The sequence below is a fragment of the Dromiciops gliroides genome, chromosome 1, assembly GCF_019393635.1.
Source record: "Dromiciops gliroides isolate mDroGli1 chromosome 1, mDroGli1.pri, whole genome shotgun sequence".
Lineage (NCBI taxonomy): Eukaryota > Metazoa > Chordata > Mammalia > Microbiotheria > Microbiotheriidae > Dromiciops > Dromiciops gliroides.
In genome coordinates, this window is record NC_057861.1 from 483,187,880 (window position 1) to 483,205,994 (window position 18,115).

Genomic DNA, 18,115 nt, shown 5'->3' on the forward strand with positions numbered 1-18,115 from the left:
ACCTTTATTATACTTTGGGAAGTATCACTACCTGGTTGTGAATATTTTATGTGTACTTTCTGTATTTATTTTGCTTACATTTCTCCTAATTTTATTTGTTTTTTTTTTCCCCTTTTTTTTTTTTTGGCGGGGCATTTTGGAGTTAAGTGACTTGCCCAGGGTCACACAGCTAGTAAGTGTTAAGTGTCTGAGGCTGGATTTGAACTCAGGTACTCCTGACTCCAGGGCCGGTACTCTATCCACTGCGCCATCTAGCTGCCCCTGTTTTTTTTTTAAAAATAAACTAGAATCCACAGCTTCTTATTTAAATTTCACTGTCAGATTAATACACAGTTAGCCTTCAGTTAATAAAGCACGGGGAAGTATGTATGTATGTGTATATACGTATGTATGTCCTTCATTCTCAGAGGACCATTACATTGAGGTGATATCATGACTTGTACTGAATTGGATTTAAGTGAGGGAGGGCTGTACAAGGTCACCAAGTTCACTCTCTCCTCCAGAGGCATCTGGGTCCAGTGGCAAGATATATATCAGGAAGACTGAAGATGGCCCCAGATGTTTAAGGCAATTGGGGTTAAGTGACTTGCCCAGGGTCACACAGCTAGTAAGTGTCTGAGAACGACTACGATGGCAGCAGGATAGATTTCACTAATACCCTACCTACCTTGGCTATTGCATTAGAAAAAAGATAACAAACTCTCCTGCCTCAGCAGGTATTGTAACAAATCCAGAGAGTTCAGATTATGCCATTCAAAATGAACTTAGAAGCATATTAAAAATGCATAGAATCATTGATTTTCTACTTTAAAAAATTTTATATTTGAAATATAATTTTGTTTTATATAAAAAGAAATCCATAGGAATTTTTCTGGTATGGTAATAACTATAAACAGACAAAAATTATGTATTCTGTAGCAAAGTACCCCTCATTTAATTGAAAAGGAGAACTGGTGGATGTTTTGAAGCTTAGCCTCCTACTATCCCTATCTGGGAGTTTTAGAACATTTGGGGAAATTGGATTTATCTTCCAGCCTTAAAAATTAGGTTAAAATCTGGGCAAAAGGAAAAAAATGGGGATGGGCAGAGGAAATAAGTTTAAATTGAGGATCACTGTAATCATTGATTCCTGTTTATTTACCCTTTAGATATGGAGGTAATGTGTCCTAGTATGTTGAGTTCTGGGGCTGGAGTCAAGAAGACCATCATACATATCCTATCGCTAATAGTTACTACATGTGTGACCCTGGAAAAGTCATTTAACCTCCATGTACTTTGCACAGCTCCCTAAGATTTATCTACAAAGTCCTAGAGGCATTGTAATCTCTGTTGGCACGGGGAATTCCCAGATCAATGGCTCCATATGCTGACAAAAATCACTGATCCATCACCTGTTATTTAGATGCCGAGAATTCAAAGACATGCTTAAATGGTTTTTATAGATATGTTTTGTATCACATCAAGAAAAAGCTTTACTTACTAGGATCATTGCTTTAGAGCATCCTACAAATTGTCCATAAAGATAACTAGGAACAAAGATGTTAAAAAATAAAATTCAACTTTGTTATTCTTAGCTCCAAAAAATGAATTTTTCATGTAGTACCCTCTTTGGGACACTGGAAAAAAATTTAATTTTTCTTTCCTGGATTCCTGCAATATTAGGGCATCCATGAAGGAAAGCGTTAGATAAGAAAATCCCTTCACCTGGTAGTGAATGCACAGGGCACCCAAATATAACCTGGACAAAGACCCTCTAGTGTAGCTGGGCTACCTGCCTAACATAGTACTCACAGATTTGCAGGTTGAGACCTCAGGGGGAAAACCACTTGCAGGTTCTGGGGTATTCTGTGTGCCCACACTCCTAATACTGATGAGGGCTCATGAGTACCCACCAGGGTGATTACCTTTAACAGTCAGCCAGGATACACAATTAGCTCAAAACAAAGGAATTTACTAAGATAACATACTACTAAGAGTAGCCACCACTTACTAGCTGTGTGACCCTGGGCAAGTCACTTAACCCCAATTGCCTCACCAAAAAAAAAAAAAAAAAAGAATAGCCAAAAAAGATTATCTCTGTAATCCTGGATATATTTTCCCACAAATACATACAGCATCAGTGGGGGAAAATATAAGGTGCACAGGCAAGGAATACACATGCTCAGGGCACTCACACCGCTGGTATGATATGACTTCATTGTCCTTTCTCTTCTCATGGTGTCCTATTTACCACTAGGTGCAGTATCTGCTCTGGGTAGGTCACAAACATAGCCCAAGGTCAATAATAATTTATCTGAGGCAGGGGGCAACTAGGTGGCACAGTGGATAAAGCACTGGCCTTGGATTCAGGAGTACCTGAGTTCAAATCCAGCCTCAGACATTTGGCACTTACTAGCTGTGTGACCTTGAGCAAGTCACTTGACCCCCATTGCCCCACAAAAAACAAAACAAAACAAAACAAAAATTTATCTGAGGCAGGATTTGAACTCTGGTCTTTGTGACATCAAGTCCATAAATATATACAGCTACAAATATACCCAGAGAATAAAATCTTAGGCACAAATGAGATATTAACCCATTTATTCTTAAAAGTTTTTTTCACTGTGTTTTCTGTTTTTATTTGTGTGTATGTGTGTAGGTGTATATCTATCCATTATACCACCTACCAGCCTCAACACTGGCTTTTTTATTTTACTGTTCTTAAAGTCTATCATTAATCCCTCTCTATGAAAGAATGCTATTTCCCATAAAAATTCCCAGCATACTTATTAACAAAGTAGCAAGGGGTTCTCTCCCCTATTTCCCAACTTACCATTAATGTCTTATTAAATGGTCTACATCTGGTTGTTTAGCCCTATTTTCATATTGTTCTTCAATTTTAATGGGTTTCTTGCTTTCTTCGCATTTTTCTTATCAATCTGCTTCACCTTCCTTTTTGATGAAATTTTGGAACATAATTTTCATTAATATAGACATTTGGTAGTGCATTCTTCTTTCTTCCTTCCTTTCTTCCTTCCTTCCTTTCTTTCTTTCCTTCCTTCCGGGCAATGAGGGTTAAGTGGTTAAGTGACTTGCCCAGGGTCACACAGCTAGTGTCAAATGTCTGAGGTCACATTTGAACTCAGGTCCTTCTGAATCCAGGGCCAGTGCTTTATCCACTGTGCCATCTAGCTGCCCCCTGCTGCATGTGTTTCAGATTCACATTTTATTCTGCTAAATGGCTATTTCAGTGTCAGTCCTAGTGGGATATTAACATAGTTCAATCTGAGTGATTGGAATGAGACTTCTGCATCAAAATTATTTCAATTTCTGATTTATAACAAAAAATTTGCTGAGATATCATTTAATAAATATTTCAAATAAACTGGTCAGAGGGAATGGTGGTAATTAGCCAAAACCAAAATAATTATAATTATTAAATTAATTTTAAAATGACATTTGGTAAAAATCCTAGTGCAGAACACTTTTTGAACTAGAAATTTCACTTTGGTAAATATAGGTCATGGCTATTAAGGTGGGCTGAAATGGGATATAATCCCAAATTGGATCTTTTCAGTTCAGTGAGGAGATAATGTGTTATTCCAGGAAGATAGACCAGGAGAGAGTGAGAAAAAAGAAATCATGAGAGAGTACATGCTGTCTTTTCCTTTTCTGGTGATTTAGGTGTATAGGATGTAAAGGATTTAGAGCTAGACAGGACCTTAGAAAGGTAACCTACTCATTTTACAAAGGTCACATACAATTAGCAAACAGCAGAGCCGAGTCATACATATCTCCTGGCTTTAAATTCAGTCATTTTCCCCCCCACTATATCTTATTGCCTTGTGCTTGTAAAACAGTTAGTAAAGAGGTGATACCCAAGCATAGCTGTCAGCCAGAAGCAACACATTTTGCTAAAAGTATCTATAGTTTCAAATATTGGGCATCAGTGGTACAAAGTTATTGCTGTTATTGTTGTTTTCCATTTCCTAGGGTCTGGTGTGGTTAAATATATACAGAAGCACAAACAGATTCAGAGAATAAAATCTTAGGCGCAAATGAGATATTAACCATTTATTCCTAAAAAGTGTTTTCACCAAGGATGTATGTGTGTGTGTTTAGTGTATAGATGATGACAGTGAGGAAAGGATTCAGAATTACATTGACTTTAAGGACCTTTCCAAATTTAAGATTCTTTTATCTATTACTATCATCTTTTGACTTTTGTCATGCTAGCCTCCTGCCTAAATACTCCTCCCCTTCCTCTCTGTCAAATTGTAGCTCCCCTCTTTCCTAACTCATCTTCATTTTGAAGCCTTCCTAATTAATTAATCCCTAATGTCCCCTCCTCTTTTTTTCTAAATAAGTTTTATCGATGTCTTTTCTTCTTACCTCATGGTCATTTCTGGATATCCCCTCACATTCATCCTCCCACAGTCATTAAGCTTTCCTTTATAATAAAGAAAAAAAAGTAAAGCAAAACTAATTAACACAACTCAACATTTAGGAACACTATTCAGCATTTTCATTTATATTATTTTAGTTTTTGACATACAAACTTTCTCCAATAACTCCATTGTTTCTAGTTCCTCTGGACCTTGAATGTATTTGTTTTGTACCTGTGTTTTATTGCTCTGTAAATGTCTTTTTTTTTTTTTAAATACGTCTTTGAGGGGGCAGCTAGGTGGCGCAATGGATAAAGCACTGGTCCTGGATTCAGGAGGACCTGAGTTCAAATCTGTCCTCAGACACTTGTACTTACCAGCTGTGTGACCCTGGGCAAGTCACTTAACCCCAATTGTCTCACCCCCCAAAAAAACCCCCAAAAAACCAAAACCAAAAAAATTTTCTTTGATATCTTTAAATTTTTTTTTTAAAAAGGAGGGGGGAAAATCAGCAAAATTAATCAATACATCAAAAAATTTGATTTTATATGCAGTGTTCCACACTCATGGACCCCATAGCTTTGCAAAGGAGTGGGAGGAGATGTCTTCTCATATCTCTTCTTTAGGACCAATCTCATTCTTTATAATTTTTCAGAATTCATTTTTTTATGGTTTTGTGATTTTTCTTTACATTTCCATTGTTATAATCATTGTGCATATTTGTTTTCTTGGTCCTGCTTTAGTTCATGAAAATCTTAACGTGTTTCTCTATATTTGTAATTTTTTATATCACAGTAATATTCTATTACATTCATGTACCTCATTTTGTTTAACCATTCCTAATCAATAGGCATCTGCTTTATTTTTAGTTCTTTGCTGCCACAAAAATGCTAATATAAATATTTTCTTGTACATGGAATCTTTCTTTTAGTCAATGACCTCCTTGGGGTATTTGCCTCTCTGTGTTGAGGGATATGGACATTTTAGCCACTTTATTTACATAATTCCAAATTGATTTCTAGAAAGGTTATACTTATTCACAGATACACCAATGTATTAGTGTGCCTATCTTTCCATAAAAATGTTCTTTTAAATGTTTTATAAAGGTTTATATTCCTAACTAGAGTATGAGGATTTCATCTTAGGGACTGTTTCATATTTCTTTTGTATTCTTATTGCAGTAGCTAGAAGACATGATAAAAGAGATTTTCAACAAATGTTGTCAAATGATTTATGAAATTATTTAATTACTTTGATTGGCTGTGGACCTTAGGAAATTCTAGAGGAGATAACTGGTATAATTATACCTGTGCATGAAGGAAAGGTAGCAGTATATTCTTACCAGTCAGAAATTCTTCATAAGGCAATGCATTTGTTAGGCATGGAAGGAGATAGAAAAATCAATAACACATAATCCATAGCCTCATAGGATTATATTTGTAATCTAGTAAAAAGGGATAAAAGATATTCACAAATGACTATAATATATGATAATGCCTTGCATATAGTAGGCACTTGAGAATTTATTTTAAATTGAATTGTTGAATAGAAAAGGCACAAACCACGTTGACGCAAATGCAAGATGGTAGGAAGTATTTCTGAATGAGGAGAATTAGAGAAGACTTCATGGAAGGGATAGTATTTGAGATGGGTCTTGGGTTTCAATAGATGGAGATGATGGCTGGGTGGGGAGAGGGGGGAAGTAGGGAGGTGGCACTGCACCTTCAGGTTTAGGAAATGCTGCAAACCAACTGCAAAGTCAGGAAAGCCCAGGGCAAGGATGGAAGGCCTTCGGTTGGACTGGAACAGAGAGCATATGATAAATAATGATGTGAAATAAGGCTACAAAGGTAGGGTGGCACCAAATTGTGCATGTCTTTGAATACTCAGCTAAGGAATTTAGACTTTGTTTGGTAAGCGGTATGGCTATTGAAGGGTTTTGAGTAGAAAAGTGACGTGACTAAATCAATGCATTAGGAAGATCAAATCTCTTAGCAGTGTTAGGGGACTGGAAAAGGGAGAGGAGAGAGACAGGAGAGAGACAGTAGTCTAGCAAAGATATATGTGGGCTTTGATCAGAGAAGTAATAATGAGAAGGAAGTGTGATATAATAGAAACAATACTAGATTTAGAACCAGAGTTGAAACCCCGGCTCAGTTATTACTTATGTGATTTTGGGCCCATTATTTAACCTCTCTAAAGCTCCCAGTTCCTTTATCAGTAAAATGATGTTGATGAATTAGATGATCTCCAAGATTCCTTTCATTTTTAAATCCTGTGAACAGAAAGACATTACAGAGGTTAGGCATTATAGTAGTAAAATTGAGAGGACTTGGCAACTGATTAAATGTGGGAAATAAGGCAGTGGAAGATATGGAACAATATTTTGGTTATGTCACTAGAAGTAACACAAAATATAAACATATATTTACATATATTTTCAAATACCTTCTAAATAATTTTATGGTTTCATGTTTTAAGGATTAGCTAAATTTGTATGTTTTTCAATAGATGTGTGTGTAACATAGACTGCAGTGGATACAGTTTTAATCCTGTATGTGCTTCTGATGGGAGTTCCTACAACAACCCATGCTTTGTTCGAGAAGCATCGTGTGTGAAACAGGAACAGATTGATATAAGACATCTTGGACATTGCACAGGTAAATTTTTTTTCAGCTATAATACTTCTTTTTTATTTTATTTATTTATTTATTTTTGGCGAGGCAATTGGGGTTAAGTGACTTGCCCAGGGTCACATAGCTAGTAAGTGTCAAGTGTCTGAGGCTGGATTTGAACTGAGGTACTCCTGAATTCAGGGCCAGTGCTTCATCTACTGCACCACCTAGCTGCCCCACAGGTAAATTTTAATCTTATTTTTCTACCTAAGTTTCTAGCTAGTACACATCTTTAATTCCATTTGCAAAGTTGGATGGTTTCCGAGAAAGAAAAATGGAAACTTTTAATAGATGTACCACTTCCTTATAGGAGTCAGGATTTTAATTCATGGAAATTTCTTTGTACTGTTATGGCTTTGTTATGCTTTATGAAATTTAATCACTTACTTGTCAAGAGATGAAAGAGTGCTTCTTGCTCATTTATTTATTCAATAGGTTCTAATTGTTGGAAAATTCAGAGTTCTGAAAAATCATCCTAGCTCTACCTTCCTTCATGGTAGGTACCTTCCTTCATGGTAGGTAGGTGTCACATCTTCTGTAGAGGCTTCCCTGATCCCTGTTGCAGGTTTCCTCTCCTTCCTCCAGTTTTTCTATTGTAGATCTCTCCTTTGCCGTCACCACACTCTACCTTTTATTACTTTTATCTCTATATATGTGATCTCCATTTTCTCTACTATCTTATAGATTATAAATTCCTTCGAGAGGAGCTTCATTTTTTTAAATTAATAAAGTATTTTATTTTTTTCCATTACATGTAAAGATAGTTCTCAACTTTTGTTTATACAAGCTTTACAATTTCAGATTTTTCTCCCTCCCTCCCTCCCTTCCCTCCCCCCTCCCCTAGACAGCAAGTAATCTGATATAGGTTATATATATATATATATATATATATATATATATATATATATATATATATATATATATACACTTAATAACATTAATCCTATTTCTGCATTAGTCATGTTATAAGAGAAAAAATCAGGGCAATGATGAAAAACCTCAAAATAGAAAAAAACAACAGTATTAAAAACAAAGGAAATAGTATGGTTCATTCAGCATCTATACTCCGCAGTTCTTTTTTTTTTTTCTTGGAATTTGGAGATCCTCTTCTATCACAAGTTCCCTGGAACTCTTCTGTGCCATTGCATCGGTGAGAAGAATATAGTCCATCACAGTAGATCAACACTCAATGTTGATGATACTGTGTACAATGTTCTGGTTCTGCTCATCTCACTCAACATCAGCTCATGCAAGACCCTCCAGGTTTCTCTGAACTCCTCCTGCTCATCATTTCTTACAGCACAATAGTATTCCATTGTATTCATATACCACAACTTGTCCAGCCATTCCCCAATTGATGGGCATCCCCTCAACTTCCAATTCCTTGCCACCACATAAAGAGCAGCTATAAATATTTTTGTACATGTGGGTCCCTTTCCCCTTTCCATGATTTCTTTGGGAGAAAGACCCAAAAGTGGTATTGCTGGTTCAAAGCTTTATCGCCCTGTGGGCATAATTCCAAATGAGCAGCTTCATTTTTAACCTTTGTAATTCTTAGCATAGTTCTTTGACATCAAAGGTATCTAATAACCATTTGTCAAGTTAGTCACACAGCATTTCTGTGCTTTGTATTTTTGTCATAGAATCAGAGAAGCTAGAGCTGGGGGGGAGGGTGCATTAGAAATCATTGAGGGTTAACTCCCTTATTTTACAGAGGAAGAAACTGAGGCATAGGGAAGAGCAGTGGCTGCTCAGGGTTGTCATTACTCCTGTGTTTTATTATATTACTGTCACAGATGTTGTTGTGAATCCAGGGTTTGGAATGTATTAATAAGAAAAACATCATTTTGAGCTTAAAATGTAAAGGGATTGTTTCTCACTTTTGAAAATTAATTTCTTTTTAAAACCTCCTTGTATTTTGCCTAGGTCTACATGCCTTGAGTCTTTACGAGAACACGTTCATTTTTTTCCTATCACCCTAAGCATAGAGTTTTTCAAGAAACTAATTAAAAGAGTTTCAGCTGGATGGAGTTTAGTCCTGAACTGAGATCCATAGAAATATGAAGATTCAATTTAGCTCAGAACCCTAAGTAGAAAAGCTGTTTGACTTTGTTTTATGGATGGGGTGGGTTATGAGGAAGAAGCCTTCATCGAGTGATATGGGATAGGAACCAGTGCACAGGCAAAGAGGGTAGTTAAGGAGAAAGAGGAGTGTTTGTTCTCTGCATAATTGGTGGACAAGGAATGAGAGTTCTCTCCATTTTTTCCCCAATCATAAGCAAACAACGATGCTATTTGAGCAACAAATTATTACAGCTGATCATAGTTAAACATAGTTCAGTGCTGCAATCAAATAAAACTCACATGAGTTAATCATGTACATTTAATGACAGGATTAATTGTTATTGTGCTGCATGGTAATTAGGAGCAAACCACAACATTTTAGAGTTGGAAAGTAACTCCAAGGTCATCTCATCCAGTCTGTATCCAAATAAAAAATCTACTCTATAAGCCCTTTCTATGTCTGCCCAGCTTTAATTGTTACAGAGTTTTTCCTTCTTCTAAATCTGCCTCTCTGCCTGTGTTCAATCCACTGGTCCTAGTCCTGCTTTCTCGTGCCAAAGAGTATGAGCTTAGTCCCTTTTCTACTTAACAGGCCTTAAATTCAGCCATCATATCTCTTCTCTTATATAGAAACTCCAAACTCTTTTTTTCTCCAGCTACAATATCCTATTCTATTATAAATATTCAAATTAACTATAAAGGACATATGAAGAAAGCCTCTATCTGCATCCAGAGAAAGAACTGATAAACAGAAGTATGTATGGAATAATTTTACACATATATACCAATTTGTGTCTAATTGTGGCCATATCTAGGGTCGGGGGAGGAAGAAAAAAAGGAAAAAAAATTACCTGAGAATTTTGTTGTGTATTTGAAAGGAATAGCAAGTTGTGCATAATAGATTTGCAGTGTCATGTGCAATGATCTTTTTTATTGTACTGTTATGGAAATGCTGCTTTTATTCCATAAATGAAAAAATACAGTTATCCCTACCACATTGTGACTTTCCCCATTGTGGTTTCTATATGTTGTGGGTCGGTATAAGAAATTAAGTGGGGATTTTGGGGGAGTTTTACAGAAGCCACACCAAGGCCAGCAGACAACCCAGAGCCTATGGCCAAATACTTAACCCACATTTTACAATAAGGTGCTGTGAACACCCCATAAAAGAAAAAGAAAAAGAAAAAGTTCAGACTTATTCTCTGGTACAAAGGGTTCAAAAGGAGGGACAAAAAAATTTTACACCGATTTCCACTTTGGGGGCACCAGGCCCCTAACACCTGTGATGTGGAAAGGATAACTGTGTATACATGTGCACATGGACATATTTGTAAATACATATATGCAGAATAAATGTAAAGAGGATGCATGCAAATAAATACCAGGTAGTTAAATTCAGGGTTGTCAATATAAGGTAATTGGCCGCAGGGGGTGGGTTATGTTTGAGGGAATCAGGAAAAGCTTTCTTGAGAAAGTGGGTCTTGAACTGTCTTAAAGGAAGAGAGGTTCTATAAGGTGGGAGTAAGGAGGCAGTGTATTCCAAACGTGATGACCAGTACAAAGTCCCAGAGAGAGAAGATCAGAGTATTGTGTATGAGGGACAAAGAGAAGGTCAGTTTGTCTAGATCACAGTGTTGGGGTGGCGGGGTGCATAATATATAATGAGGCTGCAAAGATAGGTTGGAGCCTGGTTGAGAAAAGCTTTAAAAGCTAAACAAAAGAGTTTATATTTTACCCTGGGGACAATGGAGAGCCACTGGAGTCTATTGATTAAAGGGGTAAAATGGTTAGATCTTTGGCAGCTGTGTGGAGGCTAAAATGTAGTAGGGAGAAATTTGAGGTAAGGCCACTGCAGAAATCTAGCTTTGAGGCAGTGTGGGCCTTAAAGGGCTGTATAAATGCTAGTTATTTCCTAGAATCAAGTCTGTGTAGTTCTCAGCATCCTTAGCTCCCTTTAGAGAAAAACCTCTGAAGGCTTGATAAGCAAAGTTGAAGAATAAAAAAGTTGTACTAAATTCAATCTTAATGATCACGACCATGGCCCAATAGACCTAAACAGTAATTTTATTTTGGAGAAAACTGCAGAGACCAAAAAAGCCAATGAGATTTTCCTAGGGAAAGGGTGTATGTTAGGTTTAGGAGGTAGAGATAAGGGCATTTGGAGAGGGAAAAAACCAGCACAGAGCCTTCATCTAACTTCAGACCTGGGATTGTTTTTCTAATCTAAATTTATAGATAAAGATACTACAGCACTGGCTTGGCTAATTCAATATCAGGAATAAAACAAAAAACGTTAGATTCCCAGTCTAGCATTGCATTTACTGAACCACATAATCATGTTTTATGGTCATCAGTGTTCTCCCAGCAAGCCAGGGTATCAATTAGGTCTAGCTATTTCCTATGTGTTAAAAGGGTCCCTGGTGATTAGTCCCGCTAATCATCAGGGACACTAATAACCATGTAAATGTAATAAGATATTTTGTATTCCTCAGAGCCAAAGTGTTAATACCTTTACTGCTATTCAGCCCACTAATAACTAACCAGGGAATCACCATTTGGATCAGACCCAGCTAATATTTTAAGAGTTTTATTTTTATTCCTACAGGAAAGCAGGGGGTGGGGGGGAGACAAACATTGCAGGTAGCAGCAAAAGTACAATATAAAACCTCTCTACCACCACCACCACCCCAATCCATTTCAGATGTTCTATATAAATTTGCCCGAATCAGGCAAATGCTGTGGGGATAGAATAGCTGGTCAGTAATCTATCCTAGTAAAAAAACGTAAAGTTCTTGAGGACAGGGATTGATTCATTTCTAACTTTGTGTCCCAAAGGCTAGCATGATATATAGGCTCTCAATACATTTAAATATCTGTTAAATTGGATTGATTTCAGCAAAGCACTTGATAGAGTCTTTTGTGATATCTTTATAGACAAGATGGAGAGATGACCAAATAAATGATAGTATAGTTAGGTAGGTTTAGAACTCACTGATTTGGATAAAGATGTAGATAGATAGGGAGATAGATAAATAGAATAGGGAAGCTAGGTGGTACTGTGGATAGAGCACTGGGCTTGGAATCAGGAAGACTCATCTTATTGAGTTTAGATGTTTACTAGCTGTGTGACCCTGGGCAAGTCACTTCACCCTGTTTGGCTCAGTTTCCTCATCTGTGAAATGTGCTAGAGAAGGAAATGACAAACCACTCTAGTGTCTTTGCCAAGAAAACTCCCCAATGGGGTCATGAAGTGTCAGATAGGACTGAAAGATGCACATACAAACATACATACACACACATATATTTACATACATATACTTGTCAAATTTGTGAGATCAGTAGCACGAAAAAACTAAAATTTGGAGGCCCTGGGTTCAAATCTCAGGCGAGCTTCTATCTATGTCACTATTGCAAGTCATTTTAGTTTTCTGTGCCTCAACTTCTACGTTTGTAAAATAAAGGAAATAACTTAGATGATCTTTAAGCTCTAATATCATTGTGGCCATAATTCAATTTAACAAATATGTATTGAGTGCCTATTATGTATAAGACACTGCTCCAGATAAGCCAAAAATATTTGATTTCTCAGATGACCATACCTAGGTTACTATGTTTAGACTTGGGTGGCATATTATAAGAAGATATTGACAACCTGGAGAGTATACAGCTTTTTCTTGCTACAGTTCTTGTAGAAAGCGGTTGAAACCCTTGCCTGGGAACAGCAAAAAGCTTCATTTACTTTGAGAGACTTGGCTGCAAAGCTTCTCATCCCCCTATCAAAAGACAACCAGCTTCATGTACCAAGCTCTTTGGAACAAATATCAGAGCCCTCCTATCTAGCTAATGCCTTTAGATTTAATGTTTTCTTTGAGTTAAACTCCCTGATCACTGGGATAGGGGGCTTCCCAAGCATTCCATGTACCTCACGATTTTAATATCTGAAGGTTAGACTATAAACCACATAAGTTATTTGCCTAATAACTCCCAATCAACTCTGAGGCTGAGTTCCCCATATTTTGAATCCTGCGTCTCTCCCATGTAGATAAGTGGGAGAACCCAAGAGACAAGATTCACTTGCTCAGTCACATTCCTGGTCCTTTTATGTGCAGATAAAGTAGGGGATTTTGAGCATGTTTTATATGTATGCATTATTAAATAGGAACAGGATAAACAAAAGAGATTGTGGTGTAGCTCTATATATTTAGAAGATATACTCATGTGTAGAAATCCGGAAGTTAGAGGGAAGAAACATTTAAAGTAAGATCCATGGAAGGAGAGACCAAAGGGACATTATCATGGCAGTTTATTACAGACCACCTGGCCAGAAGGAGGTATTAGATGAGGAGTTTAGGAAATAGATCATAAACCTGACAGGTTAAAAGATTGTAATAATGATGGAAGATTTCTTACCTGGACATTTTCTGGAGTTTTCTCTCTGTCAAAAGCAGAACAGCTTATGATAAATTCTAAATTTGGCTTAATGAAAATTAAATCCCCCAAATCTAGAGGAGTCAGCAAGGAGAAATATTATTATAGATCTGATTATCATCAATAAGGCGAACTCATAGGTTGAAGTGAATGTGATGGGAATCTTAGGGAAGAGTGAGCTCTCCATCTTAAGAGTTTGTGATAGAAAAAAACCAGGTAGTCTGAAAACTACCCTAGATTTTAAGAGACCATATTTAGAAGAGTTCAGAAAAAAGAATAGGTAAGAACTAGTGGCTTAAGATCATACCAGAGGGGCAGCTAGGTGGCGTAGTGGATAGAGCGCCGGCCCTGGAGTCAGGAGGACCTGAGTTCGAATCTGACCATAGACGCTTAACACTTACTAGCTGTGTGACCCTGGGCAAGTCACTTGACCCCAATTGCCTCACTAAAAAAACAAACAAACAAACAAAAGATCATACCAGAGATTATGAGGCATGATAGATGAAAAACTCTCAAGAATGAAATTCTAGAAACACAATCCCAAACAATTCTTATGCAGAAGAAATGGGAGCTGTTTAAGAGATGTGGATTTGCATGCATGGATCCACTTGGATTTTTAAAGGATGCCTCTATGGGAAATGAAAACAAGAGCAGATAATAGAGGATAACTAGAAAAGAATTATAGGACCCAGCCAGAATAGTGTCAGCACTGCTATGGCTCAGACTGTGAGGAGATGGTTTATGAATGCTAAAGAGAAGGACTAAAGGGATAGGACTGCTGCTTAGGGTGGAAAGGATGATAATAACAGACAATGAGCAAAAACAACTCTTATTTTGTTGTTTTTCTATAAGGAGAGTGACTTGGAAGAATAGGATCAGAATGGTTGTTCTGACATCTAAACTGTAGATTAAGTGTGGTAATGGTAAGAGAGCACCTAACTGGCCTCCATCCGTTCAAGTCACTGGGCCTAGATTAGAAGATCACAATTTGGGAGCTGAAAGGAACCTCATAAATTATTCTAGCATACTAAAAGAAGTGGAATCCATGATGAATAACGTGCCGGTGATCTTTGGGAAAAACATCTCCTCCTGCAGGCTGGACACCTCCACCTGCATGTCTCTTATGCATTTCATATTCAACACGTCTACAACAGACATTTCATCCAAAAGAAAAACCCACTCCTCCTTGACCCTTCCCCATTCCTGTCAAGAAATCTCGGTCACCCAGGCTTGCAACCTAGAAGTCATTTTTCAATCCTTTACTCTCACTGCCCATTAGTTGCCAAGTTTTATTGATTCCTCCTCCTCAGCATTCCTCACATCTGTCTCACCACAGCTCTCTACTCACCACACACACAACACAATCACCTCAGGGCAGGCCTTCATCACCTTTCACCTGTACTATTGCAGTAGCCTCCTAATTGGCCTTCCCCAAATTCAGTCTCTCATCTTTCCAATATATCTTCCACACGATTGCCAAATTAATATTCTGAAAGCACAGTCCTGAACACGTCGCTTCTCTGATTACCAGCTTCTCTGGCTCCTCAAGGTACAGACTGCTCTGCCTGGCATTTAAAACCCTTTACATTAAATTTTTTAATTTTAAATTTTATTTTTCACCATGACATGTGTAAACAACAAATTTTTAACATGCATTAAAAAATTTTTTTTGAGTTCCAAATTCTCTCCCTCCCTTTCTCTCCTCCCAAACTTTTTTGAGAAGGCAAGCAATTTAATATAGATTATACATGTGCAGTCATGCAAAACATTTCCATCATTTCCATATAAAACCCTTTACAACCTGGCCCCAGCTCATTTATCCAAACTGATTTTACATTACTCTCCCTCATGTCAAACTGGTCCGCTTTCTGTTCCCCATACGTGACATTCCATCTCTTCCCTTTATATAGGTTATTCTCCCATACCCGGGATGCTCTCCTGCCACACTTCTTCTTCTTAGATACCCTAGCTCCTTTCAACATTCATTTCAGGTTCTGTTTACTTCAAAAGGTCTTTTCTGACACCACCCCCCAGCCCCTGCCAGATGTTTGCAGCACCACCAAATCACTGTGTATTTATTTTTCATATATCCTATACTTATTCCCTCCAGTTCTTTATTTTTTCAGGGCAGTGAGGGTTAAGTGACTTGCCCAGAGTCACACAGCTATTAAGTGTCAAGTGTTTGAAGCCATATTTGAACTCAGGTCCTCCTGAATCCAGGGCCAGTACTTTATCCACTATGCCACCTAGCTGCTCCCCTGTACTTATCAATGAACCTTCCATATCCTCCTTCTCCCCCCAAACAATGTAAGCTCCTTGAGGACAGGAACTGTGCCTCTATTTTATATTTTTAAATTCATATTAGGCATCACCTGTGCCTAACACAATGTCTAGAACATATTACATGATTGCCAGTCAATTATTGAATGATAAAGTAGAGACTAAAGTCCTTGAGGGCAGGAATTATTCTTTGTATCAAGTGCATAATACAGTGCCTGGCCAATAGCACAGGTTAATAAATGCTTATTGATTGATTGAAGATGACCAGGATGCTGATGGGCCTAGAGATCATGCCATATGAGAATTAATTGAACAAATGTTATTCAAATCATTTTTCAGTCATCCCCAACTCTTCGTGACTCCATTTGGGGTTTTCTCAGTATAGATACTGGAGTAGTTTGCCATTTCCTTCTCCAGCTCATTTCACAGAGGAGGAAACTGAGACAAATAGGAGTAAGTGATTTGCCCAAGCTCCCAGAGCCAATTTTACACACACACACACACACACACACACACACACACTATGTAATATAATATCATACAATAATGATGATGACAATGATAATAGTGATGATAAGCTAATAAACCTCATTTTTGTCATCTGTAAAATGGCTTCATTGGGTTGTTATGAGGACTGAAAAAGATAAAATTTTAAAAGCACTCTATAAATGTGAACTATTACTACTGCTTCTGTCCAGCCTTCTTATGACTTACTCCTCTTAACAAGCTTTATGCTCAAGCCACACCAGCTTACTTGCAGTTTCTAGAACATGACACTTTATGCCCCCCATGCCTGAAATGGATGTTCTACCCTCTTCCCTTCCCCTTTTGGTTTCTTTGGCTTCCTTCAAGGTTCATCTCAAAAATTTCCTCTTTGCAGGAGACCTTTCTTGGTTCCACCAATTGCTCATGTCTTTCCTTTTCAGATTACCTGTCGAGAAATGTCAAGGAGTCCCTTAAACTTGACTATTTGAGTTGCCATATTTTACAAAGACACTGGACCTAAAGTATGTGGGAGGCCTTGAATGTGTCAAGGACAAAACCCTTCCTGAGTTGACATAATTTGTTGTTTGCACCCCAAACTGCACTCCCTATGTGTCTTTGAGAGTCAAGGCAAGTGCCAGTCAGTGTGTACTAGACTGGGAAACTGTGTAGCTAGGACCCTTGTAGATAAGCAGATCCTCCTATCTTTATGGTCTAGCACTTCCCAAAAGAAAAGAATGCTGTTTTTGCCATCTTAATGATTCGTGATTTTTCCTCCCTTGTCACTCCCATTAGGTAGAGATTTCTGTTTCTCCTCTCTTTGTCACAATTTTATAAGTATGCAAGCTTCTGTTTGGATTATGAACTCTTTGCTCTGGCTTAGGGTTTTGTGAAGTTGTGATTGCCTGCTGACAGACCTTACTCTGATATATCTTGTATATACCTAGTTAATTACATGTTGTCTCCTCCATTAGAATCTACACTCCTTGAAGAAGGCAGATGTTTCCTCTCTCTCTCTCTCTCTCTCTCTCTCTCTCTCTCTCTCTCTCTCTCTCTCTCTCTCTCTCCCTCTCTTCTTTGTATTTCAAGAGCTTATCACTGTGCTTGGCATATAGTAAGTGCTAACTGACTACCACCATTTATTATTATTTTTTTGTTGCCATTCACATATAGATTTAACTAGCTGGCTTCTGGGTTTGCTTCCAGCACTGAGATTCTGTAATGGATAAGGTTTGGCTTAGCCAAAATTGTTTTAAATTAAATATATGCTTAAAACCCACTGAGCTACAGAAATAGCAAAGCTACTGGGTCAAATTCTATCAGACTGCGTGGGTGGTCAAAGAAATAGAAGATGGCAATGGGAGGAAGAGTAAGTAGATAATGAGGTAGGTAATGAGAAAAAGATGAGAACCCTGAGAATAACTGAGATTTGGCCATGAATGCAAAAGCTTTTATTTTGTCAGGATAATTCCCCAAATGTCGATATTTTATAAAAATGACTTGAAAATCTTACAAATGTTAATTTTTAAAAATTATTTTATCTTCCAGACACAGATGATACTAGTTTGTTGGGAAAGAAGGATGATGGATTACAGTATCGACCAGATGTGAAAGGTACCTTCACAGTTTTTCATTTATTGAAATATAAGACCCTAATTGTGGCTTCCTTGGTTTGCTGTTTCCTGGCATCAGGACTAGCCCCATTTTTTCTTCCTGCCACCTTCTGTCACAACACGATCTTCAGTCTGCTTTTTAGGTGGTATCAATGGGCATCTGTCTGCTTTAACAGTTTAGAGCCCTCCCACTCCCCCCGACTTCCCC

At 37.6% G+C, this 18,115-nt stretch overlaps 1 protein-coding gene across 1 annotated transcript in view; it reads left to right on the plus strand.

The window, feature by feature from the left end:
* Positions 1 to 18,115, plus strand: part of TMEFF1 (transmembrane protein with EGF like and two follistatin like domains 1) — a 145,185-nt gene that overhangs the window by 99,337 nt on the left and 27,733 nt on the right. Inside the window, exons 6-7 of the mRNA XM_043975419.1 lie at positions 6,876 to 7,024; positions 17,843 to 17,908. Coding sequence (XP_043831354.1) covers positions 6,876 to 7,024; positions 17,843 to 17,908 — 215 coding nt within the window. The remainder of the gene's footprint in view (positions 1 to 6,875; positions 7,025 to 17,842; positions 17,909 to 18,115) is intronic.